The sequence below is a fragment of the Ovis canadensis genome, chromosome 18 (genome assembly GCF_042477335.2).
Source record: "Ovis canadensis isolate MfBH-ARS-UI-01 breed Bighorn chromosome 18, ARS-UI_OviCan_v2, whole genome shotgun sequence".
NCBI lineage: Eukaryota > Metazoa > Chordata > Mammalia > Artiodactyla > Bovidae > Ovis > Ovis canadensis.
In genome coordinates, this window is record NC_091262.1 from 69,041,548 (window position 1) to 69,056,957 (window position 15,410).

The following is a 15,410-nucleotide window of genomic DNA, read 5'->3' on the forward strand; positions in this document are numbered from 1 at the left end:
GATGAAATTGTCATCAAATGAGGTAGGAAACATTGCTGGTGGAATAGGGTTAGTTCTGAACACTTTGAGTTTGTTAGAATCCACATGGGGGTGTGGAGCATGAAGTTGTATAGATAAGTTTGGAGATGGTGAGGAATGACTGGGCTAGAAATGTAAACTTGGTAGCATTAAACAGATAAATGCTATTCAGTTCAGTTCAGTTCAGTTGCTCAGTCGTGTCCGACTCTTTGCGACCCCATGAATCGCAGCACACCAGGCCTCCCTGTCCATCACCAACTCCCGGAGTTCACTCAGACTAGCGTCCATCGAGTCAGTGATGCTATCCAGCCATCTCATCCTCTGTCGTCCCCTTCTTCTCCTGCCCCCAATCCCTCCCAGCATCAAAGTCTTTTCCAATGAGTCAACTCTTCGCATGAGGCGGTTAGGTTGGTGTAAAAGTAATTGCAGTTTTGCATTGTTGAACTTCACCATTTGACATTGGAACCACCAATTGAGAGACTCACTGAAGCTGATCCTCTTACAACTACACGAGAGGTCGCTCAAGAACTCACTGTCGACCATTCTACAGTCATTTGGCATTTGAAACAAACTGGAAAGGTGAAAAAGCTCGATAAATGTGTGCCTCATGAGCTGACAGAAAATTAAAAAATCATCATTTTGAAGTGTCATCTTCTCTTATTCTATTCAACAACAACGAACCATTTCTTGATCGGATTGTGATGTGCAACGAAAAATGGATTGTATACGACAAACAACAACTGGCAATGGCCAACTCAGTGGTCGGACCTAGAAGAAGCTCCAAAGCACTTCCCAAAGCCAAACTGGCACCAAAAAAAGGTCATGGTCATTGTTTAGTGGTCTGCTGCCAGCCTGATTCACTAGAGCTTTCTGAATCCCAGCAAAACTTACATCTGTAAAGTATGTTCAGCAAATCGATGAGATGCACCAAAAACTGCCACACACTGCAGCTGGCATTGGTCAACAGAAAGGGCCCAGTTCTCCTCCACAGCAGTGCCGGACCACATGGCTCACACGCTTCCAAAGCTGAACAAATTGAGGTTCAAAGTTTTGCCTCATCCGCCATATTCAACTGACAACTACCACAGCTTTTTTGCAGGGAAAATGCTTCCACAACCAGCAAGGAGGCAGAAAATGCTTTCCTAAAGTTCCTCAAATCCTGAAGCACATATCTTTATGCTACAGGGATAAACCAACTTATTTTTCATTGGCAAAAATGTGTTGATTGTAATGGTTCCTATTTTGATTACTAAAGATGTGTTTGGAGCCTAGTTACAATGATTTAAAATTCACAATTGAAAACCACAATTACATTTTCACCAACCTAATATTTAAAACCATAGGACAGGATTACTCATCCAAGAAGACAGATGAGACTAAAGGACAACACCCTAGGGTACTCCAATCTCTAGAAATAAGTCAGGGGGAAGAAAAGTAAAGGCGATAGAAAGGCAGGGAGAAAGGAGGGAAAAGAGAGTGTGATGTTCTGAAAGCCAAGGGAAAACCATGTTTCAAAGAAAAGAGAACTGTGTCAAATTCCATAGATAGGGACTTCCCTGGTGGTCCAGTGGCGAAGACTCCGAATTCCCAGTGCAAGGGGCCCCAGGTTGATCCCTGGCCAGGGAACTAGATCCTACATGCCATAACTAAAGATCCCAAGTGCTACAACTAAGACCTGGTGTGGCCAAATAAATAAGAAATAAATTTTTTAGAATGCTACAGACAGGCCAAGTAAAATGAAGATTAAGAAATGACCATTGTGATGAAAATATTTTAAAACTGATAGTAGCGGTGGGTGCACACATCTGTGGATTATACTAAAACCCATAAAATTGCACGTACACTTCAAATGGGTTAACTGTATGATATGTGAATTATATTTCAACCATTACAGAAGAAACAAAGAATTGATCACTGGGTTTAACAATGTGGATTCATTGGTAACCTTCATAAGAGCAGTTCTGGTGAAGTGGTAAGGTGAAAGCCTGATTGGAGAAGGTTTAAAGAGAATGGTAGATAAGGCATTTACAGAGGATATAAGGAACTTAAGCTTTGCTAAATATAGAGCAAAGAAATAGGGAGTCAATTGTTAGGGGAAATAGGATCAAGAGAAAGGTTTATGGTGGGAGAAAGTGCATATTTTTATGCTGGTGGGAATTATTTGGGGAATATTCCCCAAACTTTGAAGATGTAGGAAAGAGAAGAGGGTTGATGAAGTGGGGTTCTTGAGTAGAATAGAGGTGTGGGATCTATTCAGGATTGGCTTTCCAAAGGAGCATGGATGGGTCATCTATAGGAGAGGGCCACATGGACAGAGAAGGTAGGTGCAGGTACAAAAGATGGGTAGAGGTCTGGATTTCTCTGGTGGCACAGTGGATAAACATCTGCCTGCCAATGCAGGGAACATGGGTTCAGTCCCTGGTCTGGGAAGATTTCATGTCCCATGGGGCAACTACTGAGCCTGTGTGCTACAACTATTGAAGCTCAAGTTCCTAGAGCCTGTGCTCTTGCAACAAGAGAAGCCACTGCAATGAGAGGCCCAAGCACCACCACGAAGAGTAGCCCCTGCTCACTGCAATTAGAGAAAGCCCGTGCAAAGCAACTAAGACCCAGTGCAGGCAAATATTAAAATAATAAATAAAATTATAAACAAAAAGGACTGGTGGGTGTGGAGAAAGTCTAGGGGAGTGCTCTTCTGATTGCTTCCGTCTTCTCTATGAAGCAGGAAGCAACTGAGAAAGAGTATGAGGATGAAGCAATAGGAGTTGAGGGAGAAAAAGGGTGTGAAATAATTGCCTAGAAGGGTGAGTGAGTTAGGAATGTGCCCAATACTAAGGACTGAAAAGAAAACTGAAGTTTAGAGACGCTTACCCAGGGTCACAGAGCAGAGGTTCTAAAACTGTGTCTGCAGACCACAGAACTTAGGAATTCTGTGAACTTGGAAAGGGGACAATTACACCCTTTATTTTCACTAAGGCAATGGCACCCCACTCCAGTACTCCTGCCTGGAAAATCCCACGGACAGAGGAGCCTGGTAGGCTGCAGTCCATGGGGTCGCTCTGAGCGACTTCACTTTCACTTTTCACTTTCATGCATTGGAGAAGGAAATGGCAACCCACTCCAGTGTTCTTCCCTGGAGAATCCCAGGGACTGGAGAGCCTGATGGGCTGCCGTCTCTGGGGTCACACAGAGTCGGACACGACTGAAGTGACTTAGCAGCAGCAGCAACCCTAATAAAATGTAACATTTCTTTCAGTTATGAATGTAGGCACACACCACTTGTACTGGCAGTAATGATGTTCTCACAAAGAGAAATGAGAAGTATTTTCATTTCATATCACATTTGTTGGAGTGATATCTAAACCCCATTTGCGCTCATCACCACTTTATAATTACAATTGTTATTACCATTACAATTCTTATTGCCTCGATCTTTTATATTATGCATTGATAAAAATGCAGTTACTATACCAGAAGCATGTTAATATTTTGATAACTATATATGAATATAATCAATTATAACATTTATGATCCCATGTAGTCTTCATTTTTTATTTTAATTATGGCAAAATACACATAATAAAATGTACCATCTTCCCCATTTTTAAATGTACAGCTCAGTAGTGTTAATAGTACAGTAGTGTTAGTAGTAGGGGTTCCTAAGTGGCTCAGTGGTAAAGAAACTACATGTCAATACAGGAGACCCTGGAGACACAGGTTTGATCCCTGGGTCAGGAAGATCCCCTGGAGGAGGAAATGGCAACCCACTCCAGTATTTTTGACTGGAGTATCCTATGGACAGAGGAGCCTGGCAAGGTATACGGTCCATGAGGTTGCAAAGAGTTGGACATGACTTAGCAACTGAGCGCACACACCGTGTTAGTTGTACAGAGCTTGCACGTTGCTGTGCAACCAATCTTCAGAACTCTTTTCACCTTGTAAAACTGAAACTCTGTACTTGTTAAACAAGAACTCTTCATTTCCCCCTCCTCCCAGTTCCCACCAACAGAAAGTCCCTTCTCCTTCCTGTTTCACTGAATGTGACTACTCTAGATACCTCATAAGTGCAGTCATATAGTATTTGTCTTTTTGTGACTGGCTTATTTCACTTTGCATACTGTCTTCGAGGCTCATCCATGTTGTAGCATCTGTCAGGATTTCCTTCCTTTTTAAGGCTGAATATGATTCCATTGTATGTATATCCTACATTTTCTATGACCATTAATCTGTCAATAGACATCTGGGTTGCTTCTTATTGTTTGGCTATTGTGAATAATGCTGCTATGAATATGGATGTACTGATACCTTGGGTGTATTTTTAAAAATATTTATTTTACTTTTGGCTGTGCTGCATCTTCATTGCTGCCCTTGGGCTTCCTCTAGTTGTGAAGAGTGGGGGCTTCTCTTTAGTTGTGCGTGGGCTTCTGGTTGGGATGGCTCTTCTTGTTGCAGATCACAGGCTCTAGGGTGCTCAGTAGTTGCGGAGCACAGCTTTAGTTGCTCCACAGCATGTGGAATCTTCTTGGAGCAGGTATTGAACCCATGTCCCCACCATTGGCAGGTGGATTCTTAACTACTGGACCAGCATGGAAGTCCCCCATTGGTGTATTTTAAACCTTTTTTTAGAAGGGATCTTTAAACTTCACCAGACTGCTTTTTTGCCTACTTTTCTGGACTATTTCTTCAACTTTTATCTTCCAACTCTTCTTCATATTTTTAATTTCCAAGAGCTGTTTATTCTCATGTTTTTTTTTTTTTTTCCTAGCTCCCCTGTTTTTGTTCAATATCCTCTTCACTTCTAAGGATACTAATTATAGTCCCCTCCCCCCACCCCTTTTTTTTTGTTCCTGGAATTGTTTTTAATCCTCTGAGAGCTTACTTTCTGTTTCTGTTTTGCTTTGACCTATTTTTATGTTGAGTGTTTTTTCTTCAGTGCTTGCTGATCCTCATCTCTCCAAGGCACTAAAATCTAACTAGAAGTTTAGTATGCATGGAGAGGACTGGTTGCACTTTACAATAAATTTACTGGATCATTTCATTATGTGATCCCTCCAATTAATTTAGTTATTCAAGCTTTTCCCCATCTCAGGGCCTTGGCATATGCTATTTCTATTGTTTGTATATTGCTTAAAAAGTATTTGGAGGAAGTAACAGAAATCCGACTCAAGACACTTTACTCAAAAAACAAATACAGTGGTTTTCATAGCAGGAAGCTCAGGGAGAGAACAAATGTTACAGTTGATTTATTCAGTGGCCCAAGAGCATCATCAAGGACCCAATTTCCTTCTGCCACTCACTTTGCTTCAACTTAAGGATTGTGCTTCAAAGTCAAAGAAGCCAAAAGCAGTTAAGGCCTCTGTGAATGAATCCTTATTCAAGTCAATGAGAAAGAGCTCCACAGTGGAAAAAAAGTCCCTCCCTTTGGTCTTGTTACCAAAAACTAGGCCTCTCTGTACACTGGTGGCAAATCAGATCCTTGAGACAGGGTTTCCCTCATGGTTCAGTGGTAAAAAAAATTCCTCTGCAACGCAGGAGATGCTAGGTCAGGAAGATCCTTTGGAGAAAGAAATGGCAACCCACTCCAGTAATCTTGCCTGGGAAATCCTATGGGCAGAGGAGCCTGGCAGGCTACAAGGGGTTGCAAAAGAGTCACACATGACTGAGCGACTTAAAAAACAGCAACAACAACAAAAACAAATCTTGGAGACAGAGTTTTGGGGTTGATTTTGTAGATCTTTTTTTTTTCTTCTCTTGTATTTCTTGACTATATAAGTCCCTTTAACAGGACACAGAGTTTTGGATGAAGCAGAAAAGGATAGCATTATTGATGCACTGGGCTTCTCTCTTGAAAAACTATCTCCACCCCAGAGAAGTTGGGGTCTGACAAGATTAGGGTGTGAGCAGGGCTTGCACGCCTTTAATATCCTCTCAGGTGGTTGATCTCCTAATCTTTTTAAAAACATCTTATTTATTGTTGACTGTGCTGGGTCTTCATTACTGGGTGGGCTTTTCTCTAGTGAGGCAGCTCTAGGGGCTAGTTTCAGCAGGTGGACTCAATAGTTGCAACTCCCAGGCTCTGGAGCACAGGCTCAATAGTTGTGGTGAACTAGTTGCTCCGAGGCATGTGGGATCTTCCTGGATCAGGGATTGAACCTGTGTCTCCTGCATCGGCATGTGGGTTCTTTTAACACTGAGCCACCAGGGAAGCCCCTCAATCTCCTGGTTTCTTGGCTTCTCCTCCCTCAATTATCAAGTGTTCCAAACACGGAGGCTGGAGTCTTGCCTACAAGAATTGGGGGACAGAAAGGCTTCCATCTTTGGGAACCCCAGAGGGCTCTGCTAAACCTAGCAGATCACTTCACTCTGATCAGACCTATTTAGGGAACATGCTAACTCCTGAACCAATAACTGTCACCAGATGAATACCATGTGGGGTTTAGGGAGGGATTCCTGAGCTAATCAAAGCTAAGAGTGACTAATTTACTTTGATTGACCTAGTGATTCAGTTCCATCCTTGGAAATTAGGGAGGAAGGAAAGAAGTTCCTAAAACTATTGCTCTTCCTTGTTAAAGGGGATGTGTTAGAAATGTTAGGGATTCAGCTGCATGGCTGGAACCCTCTCCTACTTTCCCTACAACTGGCTCCAGGCCTCAGTTTAAAAGTGACCACAGGGAATTCCTTGGTGGTTCAGTGGTTAGGACTCCACGCTCATGAGGCCCCAGGTTTGATCCCTGGTTGGGAAACTAAGCTGTCATAAGCTGCGTGGCACAGCCAAAAAAAAAAACAAAAAAACAAAACATCAACACAGAAGTGGGTTTTTCCCATTATTCTTCATCCTTACACTTTTGTTTCTCTTTTAACACCTAAAGTAAGCTATAATTTCATATTCTTTGGTTTGGCTACTTGTAAACTGTTAAGTCTTCTCCACTAAAGTGTTGGGCTACCCTGCTGGCTCAGACGGTAAAGAACCTGCCTGCAATGCAGGAGACCTGCGTTTGATCCCTGAGTCGGGAAGATCTGGAGAAGGGAAATGGCTACCCACTCCAGTATTCTTGCTTGGAGAATTCCATGAAGAATATGAATGAATCCAGGAATCGATAGTATCTTCCTCTCTAACTGAATCTCCAAATATATATATATAAATATTTCCTTTTATTTATTCATTTGGCTCCAACGGGTCTTAGTTGTGGCACATAGGATCCTCGATCTTCATTGTGGCACGTGGGATCTTCAGGTATGTCACGCAAACTCTTAGTTGCGGCATGTAGGATCTAGGTGGTGAGTTCAGAGTCTTAGCCTCTTGGATCACCAGGGCAATTTCTCCAAAAATATATTCTGAAGCTGCACACTGTTGCCATTTCTGCTGACACCATTTCAGCCCAAGTGACTATCTCCTGTGCCCTGAGGTAATAGACATCTTTTTATCTGTCTAGCATCCTCCTTTTCTGGGGAGGAAACTCTCTTTCTTTGATAAACCTGTTCCTTCCCCATACTAACCAAATGATTAGCAGAACCAAATGGTTCTGCTGGGGGCTGCTCTCATTATATTCTGCTTCACAACCACCTCCCCACCACAAAGGTGGGCACCTAAACCATCAGAGCTCTGACTTGGGTTTTAAACACTGAATTTAAGGAAGAGACTCAGAACTTCTCTCTTGGACATGGTGTGAAATTTGAGGGTAGGGACCATTTGTAGCCATTTGCTATCATGTCAAGGGATCTGGACCTGAGAAAACAGAGGAAAAATAAGAGAAAGGGAGGCATCCCCCGTTATTGGTTTTCGTTTCCGCTACAATCATTCATGGGATTCCAATTGAGCTATTCCAAATCCTGAAAGGTGATGCTGTGAAAGTGCTGCACTCAATATGCCAGCAAATTTGGAAAACTCAGCAGTGGCCACAGGACTGGAAAAGGTCAGTTTTCATTCCAGTTCCAAAGAAAGGCAATGCCAAAGAATGCTCAAACTACCGCACAATTGCACTCATCTCACACGCTAGTAAAGTAATGCTCAAAATTCTCCAAAGAAAGGCAACACCAAAGAATGCTCAAACTACTGCACAATTGCACTCATCTCACATGCTAGTAAAGTAATGCTCAAAATTCTCCAAGCCAGGCTTCAGCAATACATGAACCGTGAACTTCCAGATGTTCAAGCTGGTTTTAGAATAGGCAGAGGAGCCAGAGATCAAATTGCCAACATTCGCTGAATCATTGAAAAAGCAAGAGAGTTCCAGAAAAACATCTATTTCTGTTTTATTGACTATGCCAAAGCCTTTGACTGTGTGGATCACAATAAACTGTGGAAAATTCTGAAAGAGATGGGAATACCAGACCATCTGACTTGCCTCTTGAGAAACCTATATGCAGGTCAGGAAGCAACAGTTAGAACTGGACATGGAACAACAGACTGGTTCCAAATAGGAAAAGGAGTATGTCAAGGCTGTATATTGTCACCCTGCTTATTTAACTTATATACAGAGTAGATCATGAGAAACGCTGGGCTGGAAGAAGCACAAGCTGGAATCAAGATTGTCGGGAGAAATATCAATAACCTCAGATATGCAGATGACACCACCCTTATGGCAGAAAGTGAAGAAGAACTAAAAAGCCTCTTGATGAAAGTGAAAGAGGAGGGTGAAAAAGTTGGCTTAAAGCTCAACATTCAGAAAACGAAGATCATGGCATCTGGTCCCATCACTTCATGGGAAATAGATGGGGAAATAGTGGAAACAGTGCCAGACTTTATTTTTTTGGGCTCGAAAATCACTGCAGATGGTGGTTGCAGCCATAAAATAAAAAGACGCTTACTCCTTGGAAGGAAAGTTATGACCAACCCAGACAGCATATTCAAAAGCAGAGACATTACTTTGCCAACAAAGGTCCGTCTAGTCAAGGCTATGGTTTTTCCAGTGGTCATGTATGGATGTGAGAGTTGGACTGTGAAGAAGGCTGAGTGCCAAAGAATTGATGCTTTTGAACTGTGGTGTTGGAGAAGACTCTTGAGAGTCCCATGGACTGCAAGGAGATCCAACCAGTCTATTCTGAAGGAGATAAGTCCTGGGTGTTCATTGGAAGCACTGATGCTAAAGCTGAAACTCCAATACTTTGGCCACCTCATGTGAAGAGTTGACTCACTGGAAAAGACTCTGATGCTGGGAGGGATTGGGGGCAGGAGGAGAAGGAGACAACAGAGGATGAGATGGCTGGATGGCATCACCGACTTGATGGACATGAGTTTGAGTAAACTCTGGGAGTCGGTGATGGACAGGGAGGCCTGGCGTGCTGCGATTCATGGGGTCGCAGAGTCGGACACGACTGAGAGACTGAACTGACTGACTGACAATCATTCACATTGCAGCCCATGGCCTAGTTTGGTTATATAAACCAACAAATTCCCCTTCATTTCAATGATCTGTTACCGAATTAGGCCTAGCATCCTGGATGTCTGTGAGAGTCTCCTGACTGGTCTTCCCATTTCCATTTATCTGTTCTAATCCACTTTTCTCCCACAGAGTGATCTCTTCAAAAAAAAAAAAAAATTACACCCTGATGAATATCAGGGGCTGGGTTAAACTCTCAGCCGCACCTTTTACTATCTGTGCTTCCTTGGGAAATTTATTTAACCTGACTGTGCCAAAATTTCTAAATCAGTAGAAAGGGGATCATGACACCTCAAAAGGTCATTGTAAGGCCCAAATAAAAAAAGTATACTTAATATACTTAATAAGCACTCACTTAATGTTAGCTATTAGTGGTATTAGCAGTAGTGACAGATCGTATAACTCCCCTGCCTACTTCCTGACCTAGTTTCATACCATGCTCACCAGGCATCAGTTGGCTTGTCTATTACTTGTCTATACTATCTATTACCTATGGACTAACCCAGGTGGCATTAGTGGTAAAGAACCCACCTCCCAATGCAGGAGACACTGGGTTTACACAGGTTCGATTCCTGGGTTGGCATGCAACCTGATCCAGTATTCTTGTCTGGAGAATCCCATGGACAAAGAAGCCTTATGGGTTATGGTCCACAGGGTCGCAAAGAATTGAACACAACTGAAGCAACTTAGCATGCACACATGCATACTTATATATGTATTATATATAGAGAGAGACCTTCTTCTTTATACTATATGTTCCATGAGTCTGGTGATACATATGTTTTGTTCATTACTGTAAACCTAGTGACTAATACAATAGATCTCTGGTTCCTCTGCCTTTTCTAAAACCAGATTGAACATCTGGAAGTTCATGGTTCACATATTGCTGAAGCCTGGCTTGGAGAATTTTGAGCATTACTTTACTAGCGTGTGAGATGAGTGCCATTGTGCGGTAGTTTGAGCATTCTTTGGCATTGCCTTTCTTTGGGATTGGAATGAAAACTGACCTTTTCCAGTCCTGTGGCCACTGCTGAGTTTTCCAAATTTGCTGGCATATTGAGTGCAGCACTTTCACAGCATCATCTTTTAGGATTTGAAATAGCTCAACTGGAATTCCATCACCTCCACTAGCTTTGTTCGTAGTGATCCTTTCTAAGGCCCACTTGACTTCACATTCCAGGATGTCTGGCTCTAGGTGAGTGATCACACAATCGTGATTATCTTGGTTGTGAAGATCTTTTTTGTACAGTTCTTCTGTGATTCTTGCCACCTCTTCTTAATATCTTCTGCTTCGCGTGCTGCAATTCATGGGGTCGCAAAGAGTCGGACACGACTGAGCAACTGAACTGAATTGAACTGAACTGAATACAATAGACAGTACATCCTTGGTGCTTAACACAATGAATATTTGTCCAAAGAATGAGTGACTTCTTTGGCAATTCCAGGAAAAGTTAGATTAGAAGGAGTTGTGGCAATCAGCCTAGGTTTTGTTAGGATTGGAAATAGACTCTTGAACAAGGGGATAGTGTTGGGTGAGTTAAATAAGAGGAGACTGGTCACAGGGTTGTTCTACTCTCTCTCTCCTGGAGCTGATAAAGAGGTAGCATGTGCCAAGAGAGAAATTGCTTCCTCATCCTGCACTATTTCACTCATCCTTGGCTAGCTAGGCTTTCTCCATGGGGCTGGCTCTGTAGTCTCTCTAAATGCACAGGGACAGTGGGAACCTGGGGCTGGGAAACCAGAGCATCCAAATTCTTTTTGTGAACCATGGTCAGTCTGTGGCTCTAGGTCTGTGATGCTGTCCCTATCTTTGAAGTCCAGTTTTCTCATCTACTCACTGTATATGTGGGATCCTTAAATCCCACCTCACCTCCTTCTCTGCTTCAGAGCCTTGGATCTCCATTTTCTCTAGTTTAGTCCCTAACTCTCAACTCCAACTCCCATCCTGAATTAAAGTGGAAATACTTTCTCTGCCCTCTGACTGTTGGCCAGTGACCATAGTTCTTCACCCCATGGGCCTCTCCTCCTGACATAGCAGCTGGCTCTCCATGAGCCAGTGATCCAAGAGAGAGAGGAAAAGCAAAAGTCACTGTGTCTTTTAACATCAGAAGTGATGAATTACCAGATGCCGTTTTTTTTTTTTTAATTTACTAAAGAAATATGAATTTTGCATTCTATCCTGCATTTGAAACTGATATGGAGAGTTCCCTGGTGGTCTTGTGGTAGGATTTGGTGCTTTCAGCCCAGGTTCAATCCCTGGTCAGGGAACTAAAACGTCCACAAGCCCTGCAGGGCAGCACAACTTCTGCCCTCCAAATACAAAAGTTTCAAGTAATAAATAGTAGTAGTTCAGGTGATACCTGGGTATGGCAAAAATTGTGCGGATAGTACTGAATGAGGTTTACTGCCCCCCTCCCCAGCCCAGTTTTATGTTGAGAGAGAAGACAGTTTGTAGTTTTAGCCTTATCTTGGTTTTACTGCGGGCACTAACTGGAGAGGATAAGTTGAAATTTACAACTAATCCTCTCCTGTGAGATTTCCTAAGCGTTTCTCCTTTATCCAGAGAAGGAAATGACAACCCACTCCAGTACTCTCGCTTGGAGAACCCCACGGACAGAGAGCCTGCTTGCTCCAGTCCGTGGGGTTGCAGAGCGAGAAATGACTGAACAACTAACACACTTCTCCTTTATCCAGTGAATTCCTCATGACTGGTGGGGAGTCTTGTAGACATATTAGTGAATCTGGGAATGAGAGGGAGAAATCTAAGTTTCCCGCCCTATTCAACTGCCAATTAAAACCCGGTGTTGCCGGTAGATAAAGTACAGTGGGGGCAAATGGCAAAGGAGAAATGAACATAGTATGTGCATTTCCCAGTCTCTGAGTCCCGGATACAAGGCCACAGTCTGTGGCTTTGGGGTCCTCAAATACTTCCAAGCTACATATTCAGAGCTTCTGTGGGCAAATGAGCAGGGCCATGATTTTTGTACATACTGGATGTGGCGGCGAGTTTCTATATTGGAGTTTGGGATGGGCGAACAATATGTTGGAAGGGAGTTTGTTAAGTTGTTCTCGTACATGATTTTGTGCACTCAAGTGTTCAAATAGGTGGTTAGTTGGGAAGGATCCTAAGTAATACCGGCGTTTTGTTCTAGTCTTGGTAACAACACCAGTCGGACCATCTCAGTCCCCGGGAAGCCTCCCCACTGTTCCCCCAGCGTTCCCTCTGGGTGAGTTTGTGTCCCAAACCGTCGCCGTATGAGGTCACTCTGCCAGGTCACGTGCCCGAGCCCGCGGGAGTGCCACATCGCCAGCCGCACCCCTCCATCCCCCGACCCTGATCACGTGACCTGGCCTACTTTCTCTCCACCCGACCTAACGACTTGCTCGGAAAGCCCCGCCCCACGCAGCGCGCTCGGCCTGCAAACCTCCCCTTCTCATCCGCCGGAGTTCCAGCGTGGCCCGCGGCCACATGTGTTTCTTCCTGACCAATAGGAATCGGCTCCCGGGCGGGAAGGGGCGGGGAGGAAAAGACGACTTCGTTACGCCGCGAGAAAGGGGCGGGGCCTGTAACGTCGTACTGAACGAGGGGACGCAACGGAGGCAGGCCGGAGCCGTTGCCGTCGCCATGACCCGTGAGCATTGAGACCCCTTCTCTCCTTGCCCTTTTCTCCCCCTTTACCCTGAGCACGACTGCCGAACCTCGGCATTGACCTCCTCTTGGCTTCCCCAGGGAGACCTTTCTCTGGGAGCGCTCTTTAGCCACCCTCACACTCGGAGCCCGGAATTCGACCCTTTGCCCACCGCCACTTCTTGAGAACCTTCCCTCCAACGCCCCCCGCTCCTCGGCAGGCAGAGGCCCTCCTCGATTCTCCGCGGTGTGGGAAGGGTTGCGCGCCTGTGATAGACCCAGGGCCCCCTACTCCGGATCCCTGCCCATCCCCCACAGAGACCCAGACCGTCTGCAGACACCGCCACTACCTGTCTGGGTCCTCATGCTGCGCCGAAATTCGAAACACGCCTCCAGCAGGCTCCTCCGAACCGTCCTCTGCCCACTCTCCAGTTTGACCTGCCCCGTGGCAGCTCCCCCCCCTCAGTTCCCCCGCCGAATCTGCAGCCCAGGCCCCGAAACGGGCCGATGTCGGCGCCCTGGGAATGAAGTGTGGGAGCCCACTGGTGTCTGGTGAGGGGAGAGGGTCGCCGGTGTGCGGCCGGAAAGGCCCTCGCGTCTCACCTTTAATTTTTTTTTCTCTAGGCGGTAACCAGCGCGAGCTCGCCCGCCAGAAGAATATGAAAAAGCAGAGCGACTCGGTTAAAGGAAAGCGCCGAGATGACGGGCTTTCTGCTGCCGCCCGCAAGCAGAGGTAGCCCCAGGGAGGGGAGGGGAGGGTGGGGTGAGACCTGGGTTTAGACCGAGGGTTGTACCTGGAAAAGTTAGCTCTGAGCTTGTATCTGGACTAGCCGTGAGGGGCAGAGTGCATCGTTTCCTCTAGGGTTTTATTCCTCTCACCCTCTAAATTGTTAGTTCACAGCGATACAGGAAGGGACTGGGACGGGTGCTGCCCTCGGTCTGGTTTCTGAGTGCCCCCGGGTCTGACCTTAAGGGCAAGGGCAGGGAGTTTCACATTTCAAATGCAGTAGTGGTTATGACAGCCCCGTACTTTTGGCCCTCCTTGCTGTTCATTTGCCCTCCCTTCTCCCAACCTTCTCACTGGTGTGGCGGGGTGTGGTACTCGGCACAGAATAGCCTTGGGCCTGTGTGGCCAGACTTCTGACCCCTTGGGCAACAGCCAGATAGAGACTGATTGCCTTTTGAGCCTCAGCTCTCTTCCTCTTGTTCTCCTAGGGTGGGAATACAGCAGCCATATGCTGAATTTTGTCCCATCCACTTCCATCTTATCCTTTGTGCCCTTCATACCCCTGCATCTTGTCCTTTTTGCCCTCTGGTACCTCCCAGTGCCCCATCATCTCTACCCCTAGGGACTCGGAGATCATGCAGCAGAAGCAGAAAAAGGCAAACGAGAAGAAGGAGGAACCCAAGTAGCTTTGTGGCTTCGTGTCCAACCCTCTTGCCCTTCGCCTGTGTGCCTGGAGCCAGTCCCATCACGCTCGCGTTTTCTCCTGTAGTGCTCACAGGTCCCAGCACCGATGGCATTCCCTTTGCCCTGAGTCTGCAGCGGGTCCCTTTTGTGCTTCCTACCCCTCAGGTAGCCTCTCTCCCCCTGGGCCACTCCTGGGGGTGAGGGGGTTACCCTTTCCCAGTGTTTTTTATTCCTGTGGGGCTCACCCCAAAGTATTAAAAGTAGCTTTGTAATTCCTTGAGCGCCTGGTTTGACTGGGGATTTGGGGGGATGGGGATGGAGGAATGGCTGCCCTTTCCCACCAAAAGGGAAGGGAATTTCATACTCTGAAAGGTTGTGAATATGTAGGTTAAGTTTAAACATCACAGAAAAATTCTTTATTGTACTGCAACAGACAGACAGGTATTGGGTATGTGGTAGAGAAATCCTCTAAGAGCCGTAGGGACTTCTTTTTTTGTGGTTTTTGTCCCCCATTCAGACCTGGAACATCATCCTGAGGAAGGAGCTGAGGCCCTCAGAAGGAAGGCTACAAGACCTAGATTTATGCTCCCTCTTCCTCATTCTTCCTCAGTTTGTGCCTAGGCTTGAAAGTTGGCCCAGACTCTGCTGCTGACGGAGTTCCCGTGGTTAGCTGCTCTCAAGTGTTCACATTCTCTTCTGTCATTCCTTATGGAATGAGAGTAGATGTTCTCTTCCCATTGCGTTTGACCTCAACATCAGGATTAAAACTTACGGTAGTCTCTGTGCGCCTTTCTTCCCATGCCCTGGTTTGTTCTAGGGTTCTGGGCTTCTTACATCCCTGTACCCAGGGGTGAACGCCTGTTTTCCTTTTTGTTGCCAAAGGCAGTGCCAAGTAAGTCTTTGGTCCCCTTTGGTCTTTCCCTGCCCCCCTCTCTACCATGAGAGCCAGGAATGAGCTGGTGCCACCCTGTCT

General features: G+C 45.4%; 1 protein-coding gene across 2 annotated transcripts; it reads left to right on the forward strand.

Moving 5' to 3' along the window:
- Positions 1 to 11,535: 11,535 nt before the first annotated feature.
- On the forward strand, positions 11,536 to 14,712 carry SERF2 (small EDRK-rich factor 2). 2 transcript variants are annotated; one of them, XM_069558864.1, is made up of 3 exons: positions 11,536 to 13,030; positions 13,651 to 13,759; positions 14,376 to 14,712. In XM_069558864.1, exons 1-3 carry the CDS (start codon positions 12,868 to 12,870, stop codon positions 14,437 to 14,439), a joined length of 336 nt encoding a protein of 111 aa, XP_069414965.1. In that variant the 5' UTR covers positions 11,536 to 12,867; the 3' UTR covers positions 14,440 to 14,712. The 2 variants fall into 2 exon arrangements, with proteins under 2 accessions (XP_069414965.1, XP_069414966.1); XM_069558865.1 differs by having other exon boundaries at positions 13,009 to 13,030; positions 14,353 to 14,712.
- The last annotated feature ends 698 nt before the right edge of the window (positions 14,713 to 15,410 follow it).